Raw genomic sequence first — 16156 nt, forward strand, 5'->3', positions numbered from 1 at the left:
TGCTCTCCAGTGCCACTTCCAACATATTAGTGCCTAGAAGTAGCTTGATTATAAAGTAATCCACTATGGAAAGATTATTCAGGCATTTACCCTTGTCTCCTAAAGTACACGAACAAAATCAAATTAAGTACTGTACTGCCATGTCATTGCTGTGTAACAGACACATTATAGTAAGCGTGTGTTTAATTTATAGGAAATGATTCCATCTGTGCCTCATCCCATTCTGATGCCCGTGTACCAAAACCATTGGTTTTGCATAGACTATGGTGGTACAGTATTCAGCACACCCCGTGGTGTGCTGTATGGCACAGACTCAGGCTTTTCCCTGAGATGGAGTTAAAGCCTAGCCCCAGGGGGTAGGGCAGTCTGGCTGTGAGTAACGCTGCTACAATAGCCCCTGGTGGCATTGCGCTGTGCTGATAAGCTCTGAGCTCCCTTTGGAAAGGAAGTAATTAATATCACAAACAAATCCGCTCTCCAGTTTCCAATGCTGCCGAGCTGTGCCCCTGCTTGTGTGGGTGACAGCTGACACGGAGGCAGTTGGATACAGGAGAGCGATGTTTCCAAAGCTTTGCAGTGTTTTTACATGCACCGCTATCAGTCCTAGCACTCTGTTGAGCTCTCATAATGAGCCCATTGAGAGTTAGGTAAAGCTACTGCTTGTGAAATAAACCTGTAAGGGGACATAAAAACATAAGAATGTTTACGAACGAGAGGAGGCGGTTCGGCCCGTCCAAGCTCGCCCGGTTCCTAGTAGCTGATTGATCTCAGAACCTTGTCAAGTCGGGTCTTAAAGGATCCCAGCAATTCAGCATCAACAATAGCTAACCAATTCTACACCCTGTGTGAAGAAGTGTCTCCTTCCCTCTCTCCTAAGTCTATCTCCACTTCATTTCCAGCGGTGTCCTCTGGTCCTGGTCTTTGAGCCAGGCTCAGCTCTTTCATCTTTTCTTCATAGCTCAGTCCTTTAAGTCCTGGCCTTAGTTTGGTTGTTCTTCTTTGGTCTCTCTCCAGGGTCGCAATGTCCCTTTGGTGCTGCGGTGACCAGAATTGAACACAGTATTCCACGTGTAGTCTCATCAGTGCATTATACAGCCTCATCATACTCTCCTTGGATTTGTACTCTACACTTTTGGCTGCATACCCCAGCATTCTGGAAGCTTCAATACATTTCCATCGATACGACCCTCTACACCAGCAGTTAAGGGGTTAACTCCGCAGACACTCTGCCTAATTTGCCCTTGCAACACAGTAAACAATCTCCACAGTGCTGGCATTGGGGAGCGATGCTAATGAAGGTACCAGCAAAGCTAATCTGATCTTATTTCAATTAACGTTGGGAGGCGCTGAGGCGGAACTAAAGAACAGAAGCACATGCATCCCAGGAGGGAACGGACAAGCACAGGAGACTGCTGGACCGGAACAGCAGCATAACTTCACACCGGTCAGAATGCAAAGTATGTTATTACATGACAGTGCTTTATTACTCTCACAAAAAACCTCCCTTAGAGAGACGATTATAGTAGCAGAGTTCTGCATTACCTGGGAGCGGCTTGAGGTTCTGCAGTGGAAACACAACCAGGCTTCTCCTAAGCCAGGCTTGGCTGAATCCGTTCTACAGTGGATAAGAGGTATCATGGTCTGCCTTGTGCTGATATGGTACCGTGGTACTGCAATGTGTATTGTGAGTTCATGCCTTTGTGATACATTATCATTCCTGTGTTACAGGTAACAGGACCCCACTTCCTGTTTCCTTTGTAATTCTTAAGTCTTGGTTATAACACCTTCAAACTGAATAGCCGTTATGCAAACTTGTATTGATATTACTTCAATGTACACATAATTCAAACACTGCATAGCTCTCGTGGACTGAATTAGGAATGTAGTTTAATAAGTAGGAATTGGGTTTAATTAGTAATTACCAGCAATAAAAAACAAAGAGCAATCCCCACTAGGGGGCGATAGAAGACTTTTCTAACCTGTAGAGCTTTTGTTTCAGGTACTTTGTAGACCGAGAAAGTTAGATACTGCTGGAGAAACCAGTTTTTAATAATAATAATAGGGTCTGAGGCTTGGAAGCTGAACTGTTCCCTCACCCCCCTAAGAGAAAGGGTGCTCCCTCCAGTCCAGAACAAGCTTGAGGCACGGAGACTGAACTGCTCCCTCACCCCCTAAGAGAAAGGGTGCTCCCTCCAGTCCAGAACAGGCTTGAGGCATGGAGACTGAATTGCTCCCTCACCCCCTAAGGGAAAGGGTGCTCCCTCCAGTCCAGAACAGGCTTGAGGCACGGAGACTGAACTGCTCCCTCACCCCCTAAGAGAAGGGGTCGTTGAGGCATACCATAAAGTTTTAAGATTACGCTTCTTAAATGGTTAAAATTGTTTCAAATGTTTCCTGACAACCCAAACAAACCAAAAACACAACACAAAAGCAAAAAGGGTACTTTGTTTTTTACTGGGTCAATGCAGGGCTATTTTCTGTCCCCTATGGTATAAGGTAGTGCTGTCCTACCCATTTTTAACCCTCATTATCTTGAAGCAGCTTTCCCTCAGTGCAGGGAGTAAACAGCTCTTGTCTTTATGATTCAGCAATGGAGAGGATCCCAGTTAAATTAACTTGGCCCATGCTTGCTTTTTCCTATGTAGGCTCCACTTTTTTGCTTTCATTTTTTTATCGCGAGCAACACGTTTCAACAATTGCAGTCTTTGGTATGTTGGTTAGCATTGTGAGGTTGTGATACATATTAAAAGATGATATCATTCAAAGAACGTGGCAAAAGGCAAGTTCTACTTGTACTATTTCCATTTTTGACCACCTGTAACTCAATGTCAACGAACTTTGGACTTTGGGGACTTTGGGCTTCAAATAGCACTTCTGGTAACATCAGTTATCGTGAATTTCTATAAATAACATGTCTTTTTTAAACGCTATGACTTTCATCTCGGAGCCCTTGTCATCCGGCCATGAAAGGTTATGTTTGTGTACAGATGTTTGCATGATTTCAAAGAGGCTTTCGCCTTGGTTTTCTGGGTCGTTGTGAGTTACCCATTGCATAATAAAATGAAATCAAACCTTTTCTAAAGACCAGTCAAGCTTAAAGGGGCAGTAACTAATGCAATAACCCCAATGTCACTTGGCTGCTGTGCATTGCCGTTCCCCATGCACAGAGCCTGGCCATTTTATGAGGACCTGCCTGTCTGATTGGATTTGGCATGGCCCTGGAGTGGGGCGTGTTGTCCTGGTATACCCTGGTGTGGGGCGTGTTGTCCTGGTATACCCTGGTGTGGGGCGTGTTCTCCTGGTATACCCTGGTGTGGGGCGTGTTCTCCTGGTATACCCTGGCTCCCTTGATTACTCTGGAAGGCTGAATGAATGGTGCAGTTTACTTCAGCATTGTTGGGGATCAAGTCCCCCCAATAACGTTGCACTTTTGCCCTGATGGCGATGGTTTCTTTCAATGCCCACACCCACCGTGCTGGAATTATTATTATTTATTTCTTAGCAGACGCCCTTATCCAGGGCGACTTAATATTGTTACAAGATATCACATTATTTTTACATACAATTACATTTTTTTTTTTTTTTTTTTTTTTTTTTAAACACATTCTTTTTACATACAATTACCCATTTATACAGTTGGGTTTTTACTGGAGCAATCTAGGTAAAGTACCTTGCTCAAGGGTACAGGAGCAGTGTCCCCCACCGGGGATTGAACCCACGACCCTCCGGTCAAGAGTCCAGAGCCCTAACCACTACTCCACACTGCTGCCCTATTGTGCGTGAATGGGTGGAGGAGCACGACTCAGACTTCGGGCATCTTTGACTTGAGCATGTTTGGAACTTGCACAATGTATCTGTCATCACGATCCTCTGCCTGCCTCTCTGCACCAACTGTGTGATGTGTACGGCTGGTGACCTTGAGAGACACCTTCCTGTACCTTGTGGAGTCCATGCCACGTGGTGTCAAGAAGACGATGGCCCAATCTCATATCACCCTTATAAAAGTGTCCCATAGTAAAAGCATAGGATAGTGTAACACAGCAGAGTGGAAGCATGGGCATAGGCAAGCATTGTAAAGAATGTCATATACGTGTGACTTACTTTCACATGAGACCTACGTTGAGAATGGACGCGCAGGACAGGTGATGGTATTATTTCTGTAATTACAACTCTTTTTAAGGACAGGATAAAAGTGGTGTGTGTGTGTGTGTGTGTGTGTGTGTGTGATATTTCAACTTCAGTGTTCAATAGGAAAAAATAACTATTTGCACTCGTGTTATCGTATAGGGTGATTTTGCAGTCTGGCAAACCAGTGATAAAACTCCGACTATGTTATCTACACCTTTACACTTACGCTGATCTCTAAACGTGATCTTTGCCACGTTGAAAGGAGCTCAGAAGCAATACAGCGAGTTGCAACACGAGGGCTGCCCCGGCCCTACCTTTCGCCGCGTTTATTTTACACTATCCCACAAGAAAAGAAACCGAAGGGGCCGCAGTGAGTTGGCGGCGGTGCTCACGTACGCATAACTAATCATTACAACACGTGTAATGCAATTCTAGAGTTGTATTAATAATATCATTATACAGTATATTATCATCTAAAGGCATTTCATAGCTGAAAGCAATACAGAGACAACTAATACAAACATGCCTGCAGGAATCACGCCTGGTTTATGGCACGCTCTGTATATATAATAATATAGGGCTGTGTATTTAATTTTGAAACGGTGTAGAAATTTCAATGAAATATTTGTTTGTACAGCATCATATTTGATACAGCCGGTTCCTGAGACGCGTTGCAGATCCCAATGCACTGACCAGTTAGGGAGTTTTAACGCTGAAGTTTGCTAGCTGTCAATCTGTTCAATACAGCTGCAGTCCCCGCCCCCTAGATCTGCAACTCCAGACGTCATATCCCAGCGACACACAGACAGCGTGGTGATAGAATGAGGTGTTGGCTGCAGAGACCGTCGCTTAATTTCAATAAATAGTTTAGTGTTTTAAGGTCAGAGCACCGTTTTACGAAAGCTGTGGGATTTCAAGGAGCAAGATGACAGCGACCCGGCCCCAGAAACGATATTACAGACAGAGGGCTCACTCCAACCCCATGGCAGACCACACGTTTCAATAGTGAGTGGTTGTACCTGAAAAAAAGTTAACACCTCTTTACGGTATTATTAAAATCAACTGCATCAGGCGAAATGGGATATTTCCTTAAATTAATTTTGCTTTGCATTGTAACCGTTTCTGTGTTCAAATATTAATACATTCAGGTTTTCTAATGTTATGTATTGTATTGGTACAACATATGCAAGTCACTATAGTGACTGTAAAATGCGTCACTAATAGTAGGACGTACTAAACAAGTTGTAACATTAAAAAATATATATATTATTGACCTGTTGAAAGCACTAGTTGCTTCTGATATGTATAAACCATTTATTGCAATACATTGACTTGTAATAATGTGACTCGGAGCCAGTGCTCCCAGTAGACCCCTGTTAATTTGTGTGTTGCATTCCCCTCAAGCCCAGTAAAACCAGAGAAAATGGACTGGTTCCAGCACTACCCTGAATTTTTTAAACCGCTGGCAGAGAGAGGTAACCATGAAAAGAAAGACTCGCAGGAGGAGACGAGGCAGGGTCCTATGGTGGAGTTCGCTGACATTGGCTGTGGCTATGGCGGTCTCCTAGGTAACAGCGGAACCTTCTCTAGTACTTTGTTCTAAACAGCAAGAATACATTAGTTTAACTTTCTAGTTTATTGTGTGTATAATAGTACCATGCCAGAGATGGAAATAAGACTCCTATTGCACAGCCCTTTCACCCATTCCAGGTTTTACTGCGAGCTTGATTAGCCACAGTGTGTATAGGTAAATAAAAAGCTGAGGTGTCTTGTAGTGAAACCAGGAATGGATCAAACTGCAGTGAAACTGACTTATTTCCATCCTGGCATGTTAGGCTTCCTAAGTTGAAAGGTTCTTTTGCATGATCCAGCGCCCTCTAATGGTTTGTCTCCCCTCCCCCCTGCAGTGGAGCTGTCTCCGCTGTTTCCGGACCGGCTGATGCTGGGTTTGGAGATTCGGGTCAAGGTGTCGGACTATGTGAAGGACCGCATCCGGTCGCTGCGGGAGGCCCACCTGGGTCAGTACCAGAACATCGCCTGCATCCGAAGCAACGCCATGAAGTACCTGCCCAACTTCTTCAAGAAAGCGCAGGTGGGATTGAAGGGACAGGTTTTTAAACAGTAGTGGTTAAGTGTATAAAAATAAAAAAAGATAGCTGATTTTGACATGGTTATTTCATTATGGGATTGCAGGATACACTATTCCTAATATTATTATTATTATTATTATTATTTTTTTTAATTAATCATTTAGCAGATGCTTTTATCCAAAGCGACTTACAGAGACTAGGGGGTGAACCATGCATCAACAGTCGCTGCTGCAGAGTCACTTCCAATAGGAGCTTGTTTGTTTTACATCTCATCCAAAGGACGGAGCACAAGGAGGTGAAGTGACTAGCTCGGGGTCACACGCAGCGAGTCAGTGTCTGAGCTGGGATTGAAAAGGAACCTCCTGGTATCAAACCCTTTTCTTTAACCACTGGACCACCAAGCCCCCTAAGTGGCCACACTCTTCACATATGGCAGATGTAATATGTTCTTGTAAGAAGCCACACACTGAACAGTGGAATCTGTTTTCCGGTACTCAGACCAGGCTTTATTCCCCACAGCAGCGCAGTGTATTTGAGGCTTGCCACTCCAAAGCTTACCACATCCACTGAGTACAACAATAGGCTGCTTTTTAGCTGTGCCAGCCCACCGCCTCTGTGGTGGCAGGAGGCTGTAATTACAAAGCAGGGCTGCACATGGGAATGCAGTGACATGTCCCACTCACCCCCCCTAGCCTCGCTGCATTGCAGACAGTGCTGTAAAGAGTCTGGAGAGTCAGACTTTTTTTTTCTTTTGTATTTACTGTTCCATTACCTTTTCAAGGTGTTTGCAACCATTCTGCATATTCTTATTAGAATGACTCAAATAGTGTGTTTTATTTTTTTTACACAAGTCTGGTTAAGGTGCTTTCAGCACAGTGCAGGAGCTGCTGTTCAGTTCTTGCTTATCAGACATGTATGTAATTTAGGCTTTATGGGAGTAAGAGGCAGCACCAGCTCCTGAGCTGTTGCTTGAGTAGATCAAGTTGAGTTTTGTTTTGCTGCCAGTACCATGCTGTGCACTAGATGGGGCTGCTTCTAATCAATATTAAAACACATGTATGTGTGTAATGAAGAATAAAAGTAATTGATAAACTGGAAACTCACCTTTTTAATAATTAGCTGCAACATTTCGACTTCCGCCTTCTTCAGATAGCATGGTAGAAATAGCCAGGGAGACTGATGATGTTGTTTTAAGTTTGAAACTATATATACGGTATATATGAGTAATTTCAAAAAGAACTAGGCATGAAACAAAATGCAATTTGAAGCTGCTTGCTCGTCAAAATCCATTCTCTTACATCTTAACCAAGAGTTTTTATGAAGACGTTCGCTTGCTATCTTTGTTACAGGCACTAGCCCCACCGCAAGTTCAATGCTGCAAACACCTGTCTTAACCGTCATGTACTGTAAATTAAATTTACAAATTCAGAAGGCATATTGTTCCAAGATGCTCGAGCCTGGTGCCAGCGTTGATGGGTGTGTCTCTCCCTGTCTCTCTCTCCCTCTCTGGTCGACAGCTGAGTAAGATGTTTTTTCTGTTTCCGGACCCGCACTTCAAGAAGACCAAACACAAGTGGAGGATCGTCAGCTCCACTCTGCTAGCGGAGTACGCGTACGCTCTGAGAGTCGGGGTGAGTGAGGAGGGGCTGGAGGGGGGGGCACTGTGGAGAATGTCCAGCTATTCATTTTTTTTTTAAAATATATAAATATTTTTATTACATTTTTAAATAACATCCATGCAATCTTATAATACAAACATATTCTGAAATATATAACTAGCGTTCATACCTGTAGAAATCTAAACCCACATCCCATACCTTCAGTATTATTACATAATAGGAATCGCATGACAACAATTGTTACATTATTTAAAAGTCGCTGTAGTAAGCTCCTGCTGAAAGGTGCTCTGTGCTTGAACGTGTTCAAGTCTGCCCTGCGCAGGGGGAGCCAGGTGGTTTGTATAAACCTGTCTATGACCCCTGGCTGACCCAGACTGGCGGATCTGTCAAGCATTGGGGCCAGCTTGACATCTCCAAGCCTGTACGTGCTGCATTCTGTCTGACGGTCGAACCTTCAGCAAACAAGTTCAATCTCGTGCGCTGTTATTTGCAGGCTTTATGTGTTATTGTAACCCCTTGTGACCCGAGAGATTTCTGATCATTTGGTTCAATTCTATTGAACTTGAGACTCAAAGAAATGTACTCCTTAAATTTCAGGAAACGTTATTAATCAATGGAAATTATGTACATTATTCTAACTCGGTAAGACTGGCTGTGACGTCTTTAGGAGCAATAACTTGATTTATTATTTTCAGGATCCCGGCCGACTATTCAGAACACTCACATACTCACATTTTACTTGGCAGTGCTTTCAATTTGAGGACCCCCACCAAATGAGTCCATAGAAACATGACATTTTGTGTATGGAAAACTACAAAGCGATATGCAATTCAATATGCTAATGCAAAACTTTTGGCCATAGCTGTACATTTATAATCATTTAAAACCAACCCAAAAAAATACAAAGTCAAGGTTGCAATCATAGGGTTAAAACCAAGTTAGCTTCAGGCTGTGAGTAAATGAGACCTTCACAAACACACACTGAAGGTATTGTTAAGGGAGGGGAACAAAAAATAAGATACTGCCTCCAGGCAGGAGAAGGCATATAATTATAAAAGATAAATCAAGCCAGGCGAGTCATTCTGCGCTTCGGATAATCCCATCAGAACCTGCCAGTGATGTTCCCCCTTGCTCCCCCTCTCTGCTCACTCTCCGTGCATCACTCTCCCCCGTCCCCTTGTCAATGTACAGTAAGCGACTGATCCCAGCGGCCGGCTGTTTGATTGAGGAACAAAGAAACCTTTAAAAAGAACAGCTTTGGAAATGTGATTCCTCGTCTCGCCCAGTTAATGGCTGTCTGGTTTCTGAGGTTAACCTGCAGGGCAGCTTTTCTGATTGAAAGCTGAATAAAGGTTATCGGTGCAACCATACCAGCGAGTGCCAGGCTACTACGTAACAAGGACAGTCCTTAAAGATCAACTAACTTCAAATCTCATTTTAATTGCTGTTTTCAGGGATGGAAATAACTCCTACTGCATAGCAGTTTCACCCATTCCAGGTTTTGCGACGAGCTTGATTAGCCACAGTGTCTAGGTAACAACCTCAGGTGTGTCTTGCTAAACTTCACTAAACCAGGAATGGATCAATGTTAACATCTGTCCGTCTCTGTCGTTATTCCATAGATTTAGGTATTTATTAGCTGTATTCAGAAGTGGCAGGGGGATACCTGTTCCTGGGAGGCTGGTTTACTGGTTTCGTATCTCTCTCTCTCCTCCAGGGTTTGGTGTACACCATCACTGATGTGGAGGAGGTTCATGAGTGGATGGTGAAGCATTTCACCGAGCACCCTCTGTATGAGAGAGTGCCGCGCGAGGAACTGGTGAGACGCACTCGCTGCCTGTGCTAGTTTAGTGTAGTCACGTTGTGCTGGCAGAAACAGTAGATCCTCTCCCCTCTTAACACAACTGCGCCCTCGCTTCATACAGAGCCATAGACAGAAACCCAAAAGCAAGCATGCATCTTTACAGTATCGCTCGTTTCTGGACATGTGTCTAAACTGAATGCGCCTTTTGCCCCCAGGCAGATGACATCATCATCGATCGCTTGGGCGCCTGCACAGAAGAAGGGAAGAAAGTCCAGCGGAATGGCGGTCAGAACTTTCTGGCTATCTTCAGGAGGGTGGAGGACCAAAAGCAGATGTCAAGCCCCTAACCCTCAAACTAGAACTGCCTGCCTGGACGCCTCGACCGTGTCTTTGAGCTAAACTGGTGTGGATTTTCATTACTGACCACGAGGGCTGGGCTGGGACTGTTATTCCACTTGGGACGCCACAAACTTTGACATCATGATCAATGATTTCATGAACTTTGACACCAGGCGTGCTTTTATACACTGTTCTTATTGCATCTTTTTCTTATAAATTGCATTTGATTTAAATCTTGCTTGAGTCTTGTGTTCACACTGCCTTGCTAAACGGCAGACGTGGAATCAGTTATTTTTGTGCGATGATGTGGCTTCACGGTAAGTTATGATTTTATTTCAAGGAGGTGGCGTCAGCCGTACTGATACTGAGAATAAAGTACACTGGAAACTCGTTGTGGTGCAGCTGGATGTTTGGAACGGGCTTGTCTGTGATGCTGGCTGAAAACGCATTCTGATTGGCTGAAAGCTTAGCAGCAGTCTATAAACCTTGCACACTGTGTCAGCCAATCAGGTGCCCAATGGAGCGGTTATTATCTCTCTGAAAATTAACGGGACTTCAGAATCTTCAAACGCGTTTTCAACAGCAACAGAAACTTCACTCTGCCAAAGCGAGCCACACAAAATAGAAATTAAAAACACATGATAAAAAATGTCATTGTGCACAAAAAAAAAACATTTAAAAGCTTTTATACCCTCTGCAGCTGTGGTTACCTTGACACCTAAACAACGAAATGCTCAAACATTCCAGTACATGAAACCCAAGCGTCGGTCTTGCTAGATCTCGCAACACACCACTTCCACAAAATATAATACAGTTCTGTTGTCTTCTTACAGCGTGATCTAACAGCGCTGTTGGATTGTGTTGCTTGTGTGTAGAACACGTGGCAAATAGCCAGTCCATCCCTATATGGTCATTCTAGTTGACGTGGACCAAATCCTTTGTTTGAGGCTGATGACACATAAACCACATATGAAGGGGATTCCAGGGCAGGTGTTGTGTCACTTCAAAAGCTGTGTAACCTCATCGCGAGAAAGCTTCTGAAGTTTGTAAAGCTGAAGGTGGGTGGTGTCATCTAGACTGATGTGATTCACTTAACATTAAATTACCCTATGTGATCACCCAGTTTGTAGATAAAAATATGTTAATCATGGTAAACAAAAACCAGAAGCTATTTTTCTGACTTGCAACCAGTTTCAGCCACATGGAGACAGCAACTAGGGAGGTCTATATAATGTCATTTGAAACAACTTAACTCTTTCAACCCCATTTGCTGCACGTAGGTGGCATCAGGTGGGATCCTAACACTCGCTGCACAGGGAGTGAGTCCACAGTGCGGTGATGAAAGGTAAACGGACTTGGCCAGAGTCAAAAAAGGGAATCTTGGAAACGCGACAGAACAACGAATCAGAAGAAAGTCTTTTAAGAAGAGGTAAGGAAATGTTTTTTAAAAGCCTTTGTTATCCCCCTATCAGCTGATCAAAGGCGGTCCTTTTTATAATCCAGTGTTTTGTCTGTATACAGAGACAATAGCAGTATTGGCCCTTGCATCTGTCTGAAGCTGACATCAGTTCTGTCTCACTCTGCTGTTGTGTTCTCACTTTCTAATGACTCTGCCTTGCTCCGAGGAGGACCATGTTTGTACAGGCTGGATATCCACAGTGGAAACTGTGGTTTATCCCCCACACTGATGTAAAGAAAAAACACACAGCCCCCCCCCTCCATCAAACAGTATCCAGAACCTCTGAGTCATGATTTAGTGTTAGAACAGAGAACAGTTAACACAACAAACGGCAAAGACAGTGGAGTACTGCACCCTGTTAGCTACTTGTTATGTCTCATTGTCTCAACCTTAGATGAATCCAGGGTTGGGTCCAATTCCAGTTTTTCAATTCCCATTCCTTTGGAAAGGAATTGATATTTTAAAGACGGAATAACTGCTTGATTGGAAGCCAATTTGTTAGACTAACAGTGACTTCAGTTTAAGTGAGTTGTTGCCACTGTGAGAAGCTCATTTTGATAGAATACTGCTATTTGCAATTTCGATCAGTGATTGATTAAAAGGGAATTGGAATTGGGAATTGATTTTTAAAAGGAATTGGAATGGAAAAACAGGAAATGACCCCGACCCTGGATGAAGGCATGGTATTGTTTGATACGTAGGGACATGTAGTGCCAATACTGACTGGAGAAATGAATATAGTTCTCTCTAGCTATTTCACCATTCACTCATTTAATTTATTCAGTCTGGCACATTAGTCCGTCTCTGCTTGAGAGAGGCAGGCAGGGAGTGTTCGGGTCAGGATTGACGTGCGCGTCCTATATTGTCCATCACAAAGACTGGATGATTAAGATGTAATCTGTCCAAAAACTTGGACAGAAACAGCCAAGTTAGCATTAAGTGATGAGCCATATAAAGATGTGAAATCTGAAGAAGGGGTTCAGTTATATCTTCAAAAGACAGGTCTGCCTTTTAAAGAGGAAATGTGAAACTTAAACAAGGCAGTAATTGTTATTTGGAACGAGTAACAACATGAATATAGAATCGAGGGCCAAATATTGTTTAATATGTGATGTCAAGAGTTTAGAACAGTTCAGAAAAAATCATTTGGATGGCAATGAAGCAACTGGGATAGCTTGCTGACATCCGCTCTCGAGTTCCTGGGTGTAGAAGAGGAAGCGGGCTCAGTCGTGGGATCGGAGGACGCCCGTTGACCCTTCAGTTCAACTGAGCAGCTGCTGTGACGGGGAGAAATAACTGGACATTCTAAACGGGGGAGAAAATCAGGGGTAAAATAATTGGGCACGCTCAATAAAAAAAATGAAAAAGCCCCTCTTTAATAATAATCCCCATTTGATCAGCGGTTTACTGTATGTTGGTTCAGTAAATCAATTGTAAGGGTGCAATTTGTGATTTTAAATATGTGGCTGATTCAGTAAACCAGTGATTCTATTAAGCAGTTTTTCTCTCTTGCCAACCACAACAGGTACCTTTCTCCAATGTTGCAGTCAGAAAGACCTCAATCTGGTCAGTGATGACATGGCCTGGGGGAGCAATGTCTAGAGTGAAATCTGTTCAATTCGATCACTTTTTCGGACGTTGCCCGAACATCATTACTCAGACTTTAGACTTTGCACATCACATAGACAGGCTTCTCATTATGCAAACATAACAGCAACACACTAATCCTGCTGGTAACAAATTCGAGGAGGCACGCTCCTGCCATGCATTTACAGTGAGGCTCCACCCTTCCCTGTTATTGTGACATTGTGTAGATCATAATAGTTCTCAGCTTAGTTTTTCTACACAATTGGAAAGGACAAGGGTCTATAGGATGGGAATTTTGCCAGTATGTTTCACCTTTAATGGAACTACCACACGATAAATGTGCTGAAATTAATCTGTTGACACCTTCTTCTTTTGTAAGTGCATCGATTCCTATGTAGGCTCACTTTTTCAATAAGGGGTTGTATTTATTTAGCTGTTTCAATAATACTTATACAGTCTGTTTGCTTAGCAGCTGCTGGGCTAATGTCCATGAACACACTGCGAAGGCGTTTTGTCAAACTGACCGCCAAATCAAGGCTTTTTACACAGAACTAACAAGCCTGCCTTGTTCTGGCATGTCGTTTTTAATATTGACAGGCTTTTTTTTTTTTAAATGATTGCTTTCAGCGATTAGCACCGAGCTCTTTACCCAAGATAAGGTAGTCCAGTCTGCTTGAGATACTGGTAATCTGTTTGCTGCCTGGCCACTTTATCAGGAACTGTCTACCTGATTGGGTTTGGCAAGAATTCAATATGCAAATTAGATGGATCATGTGATCCCTGCAGCCTTACAAAGCCGCTGTAGTTTTATTTAACCCTTTCAGTCCAGCCTTATCTTAGCGGCGTATGTTAACATATGCCATCAGAATCCACGCTGGCATCTCACGGGACTCTTAGGTCCCAGTCTGAGATAGTGTAGAAATATCTGTATTTAAAAAAGGTCCTGTTTTCATGTATACTCAATAAAGGAGTTTATTCTTCAGCTTGACAAAAATAATTCAGAACTGAAGGGGTTAAAGAGTTAGCAGCGGGATTCCGAAAAATAAAGCGTTCCAAGTCCCCACGTGTTGCTACAACTGTTTAAATAACGTGCCTCTCGTTTTTCTTTTCATTGTTAACATCCTGACAACTTTTTACACTTCTAAGTTTCAAAGCTCTTTTCAAAATGGCTGCTCTAGTGCACTGGGGTTTGAGATCTGTCCTCTAAATCACAGCAGGAAGAAAAACAAATGTGCTCTGGATCGTTATTGCTGTGATACTTATTTGACAATGTGGGCAATAATCCTTACACTATCAGAGCATTAGAGCGGACGTTTTGAAAAGAGCTTTGAAACAGACTTTAAGGTTATAAGTGTAAAAAGTTGTCAGGATGTTAACAATGAAAAGGAAAATGACAGGTACGTTATTTAAACAGTTGTAGCAACACGTGGGGACGGGGTACGCTAGATTTTCCAGAACCCTGTTACTTACTCTTTATGCATCGTTGCGGATCAAGTCCGCCCAATAATGCTGTCCCCTGACTGCGTTCAAGATAATAACGCACCCATCCGCTGTGCCGGAGTGCTGAAGGAATGGTTTGAGGAGCATGAGAGAGACTCCAGGGACACCCTACAGCCACACAAGTTCTTGAACCACTCATTCGTCATCATGATCACGCAGCAATTGTGTGAAATGTTCATTAATGACTGACACCTTCCAGCAGCTTGTGGAGTCTGTGCAACATTGTGTCAAGGCTGCAATCAAGTCAAACGATGGCCCAACCTGATATTAGGTGCAAGTCTTAATAGTGGATAGTGTATGTCTATGGCAGGAAACTGGAACTGAAGAGAGCTCCTGAAACCTGGAGAAAGCACCCTAACGCAGTCTTACCACGCAGTCTTTGAGTAGTTGGTATAAGAACCACTGAGAATGACTGCAAGCGTCATGAAAGGGTACGGAACGGTAAAAAGATAAAGAAGCTACTGGACCTTATTTTCACTCCCATTTTTTGGAAAGGAGAGAAAAAAAAAATCCTGTTAATGGAATGAAATATATAACTTTGGTTCTAGTTTTGGAAAACTAACGGACGATTTACCTATATAAAAAAAACACAAAGACTGGAGTAAACACTTTGAAAAGATGGGCCGCTAACTCTTCAGAAAAAAAGACTGATGCGTCTATCAATAAACAGTAATCAATAAATGGGGGCGTTGAATTTATTAAGTATCTTTTTTGTATTTTTTTTTTTAAATAATAAAAACAAACAAACCAACGCTGTGGTGTTTTCACATGCCAGAATACCCCCCTCCCCGCTCCTCAGTACGTTTTGTTTAAAGTGAGAGAAGCATACAAACCCCTGCCTTGCAACATAACTTCCAAATTGTAACCGTAAGTGGTGACTCAACAGTCTGCAGTGACAACACTACCCGTTAAACAGGAAGTGACCTCGTAGCCACCTGTTGGCATTACTAACGAAAGGAAGTCACGCCAGCTGAAAGAATGACAGAGCTGTTGCGCAAGCCCTTGAGTGTGTGTCTCCTTCAATAACAAACAATAAACACTGCCTTTGCCAGCCTCAAAGCAGTGTGTGGGAAAGAGATAATACACAGTCCTATATACATTTTAGACCTCTGCTCTGTTCCGTCTTGCTGCCAATTAGTTGAGGCGTTCAGACAATTCGGTGCAGAACATTGTGTCACTTCATGCGTGCAGTTGAGTCTGTCTATTTTGGTATCGGACTGTCAGTTTGTTTATTTGACCCTGATGCAATCACTATTGTGTCCAAACATGTGATCTTGTGCCTCAGTCCGCCGGTCTGTCCTCAGTTTGTGTGCTATTACTTCAAAGTACATTTCATTTCATTTGTTTTGGTTTTTATTGCAGTTTCTCGGATACTGTGTTTTTGCCCTTGCTGTGGTAGGCGCACTGTTTGCCCTAATCGTAGCCTTGTCACAGCACAGACTCTACTAGGTGCTGGGGAATCCATTCAGTCATTCATATCCAATCGGGTAGACGGGATCAGGCGGCACAGTGTAGGGCAGATCATCAGAGGTGCCTTTATATAAGCGCTAGCGCCATCTAGTGCACAGCAGCATACTGAAACTTGAGCCAAAGGGACAGATCATTAAATGGCTCTTCTATAAAGAGACTT

The 16156-nt window shown here is 43.2% G+C and overlaps 1 protein-coding gene across 2 annotated transcripts; it reads left to right on the plus strand.

Annotated features, from left to right (window-relative positions):
* The first annotated feature begins 4904 nt into the window (after positions 1-4904).
* On the plus strand, positions 4905-10213 carry LOC117967057 (tRNA (guanine-N(7)-)-methyltransferase-like). Of its 2 annotated transcripts, XM_034914168.2 has the most exons (6): positions 4907-5133; positions 5533-5696; positions 6036-6220; positions 7736-7849; positions 9555-9656; positions 9857-10213. In XM_034914168.2, exons 1-6 carry the CDS (start codon positions 5054-5056, stop codon positions 9986-9988), a joined length of 777 nt encoding a protein of 258 aa, XP_034770059.2. In that variant the 5' UTR covers positions 4907-5053; the 3' UTR covers positions 9989-10213. The 2 variants fall into 2 exon arrangements, with proteins under 2 accessions (XP_034770060.2, XP_034770059.2); XM_034914169.2 differs by lacking the exon at positions 9555-9656 and having other exon boundaries at positions 4905-5133.
* The last annotated feature ends 5943 nt before the right edge of the window (positions 10214-16156 follow it).

Source organism: Acipenser ruthenus, chromosome 42, assembly GCF_902713425.1.
Source record: "Acipenser ruthenus chromosome 42, fAciRut3.2 maternal haplotype, whole genome shotgun sequence".
NCBI lineage: Eukaryota > Metazoa > Chordata > Actinopteri > Acipenseriformes > Acipenseridae > Acipenser > Acipenser ruthenus.

Bases quoted from the DNA above. Each gene is read 5' to 3' on its own strand.
- LOC117967057 (XM_034914168.2), top strand. From the start codon at position 5,054: ATGACAGCGACCCGGCCCCAGAAACGATATTACAGACAGAGGGCTCAC. The intron at 5,134-5,532 runs GTGAGTGGTTGT...ATTCCCCTCAAG, and splicing joins GCAGACCACACGTTTCAATA to CCCAGTAAAACCAGAGAAAA. The intron at 6,221-7,735 runs GTGGGATTGAAG...TCTGGTCGACAG, and splicing joins ACTTCTTCAAGAAAGCGCAG to CTGAGTAAGATGTTTTTTCT.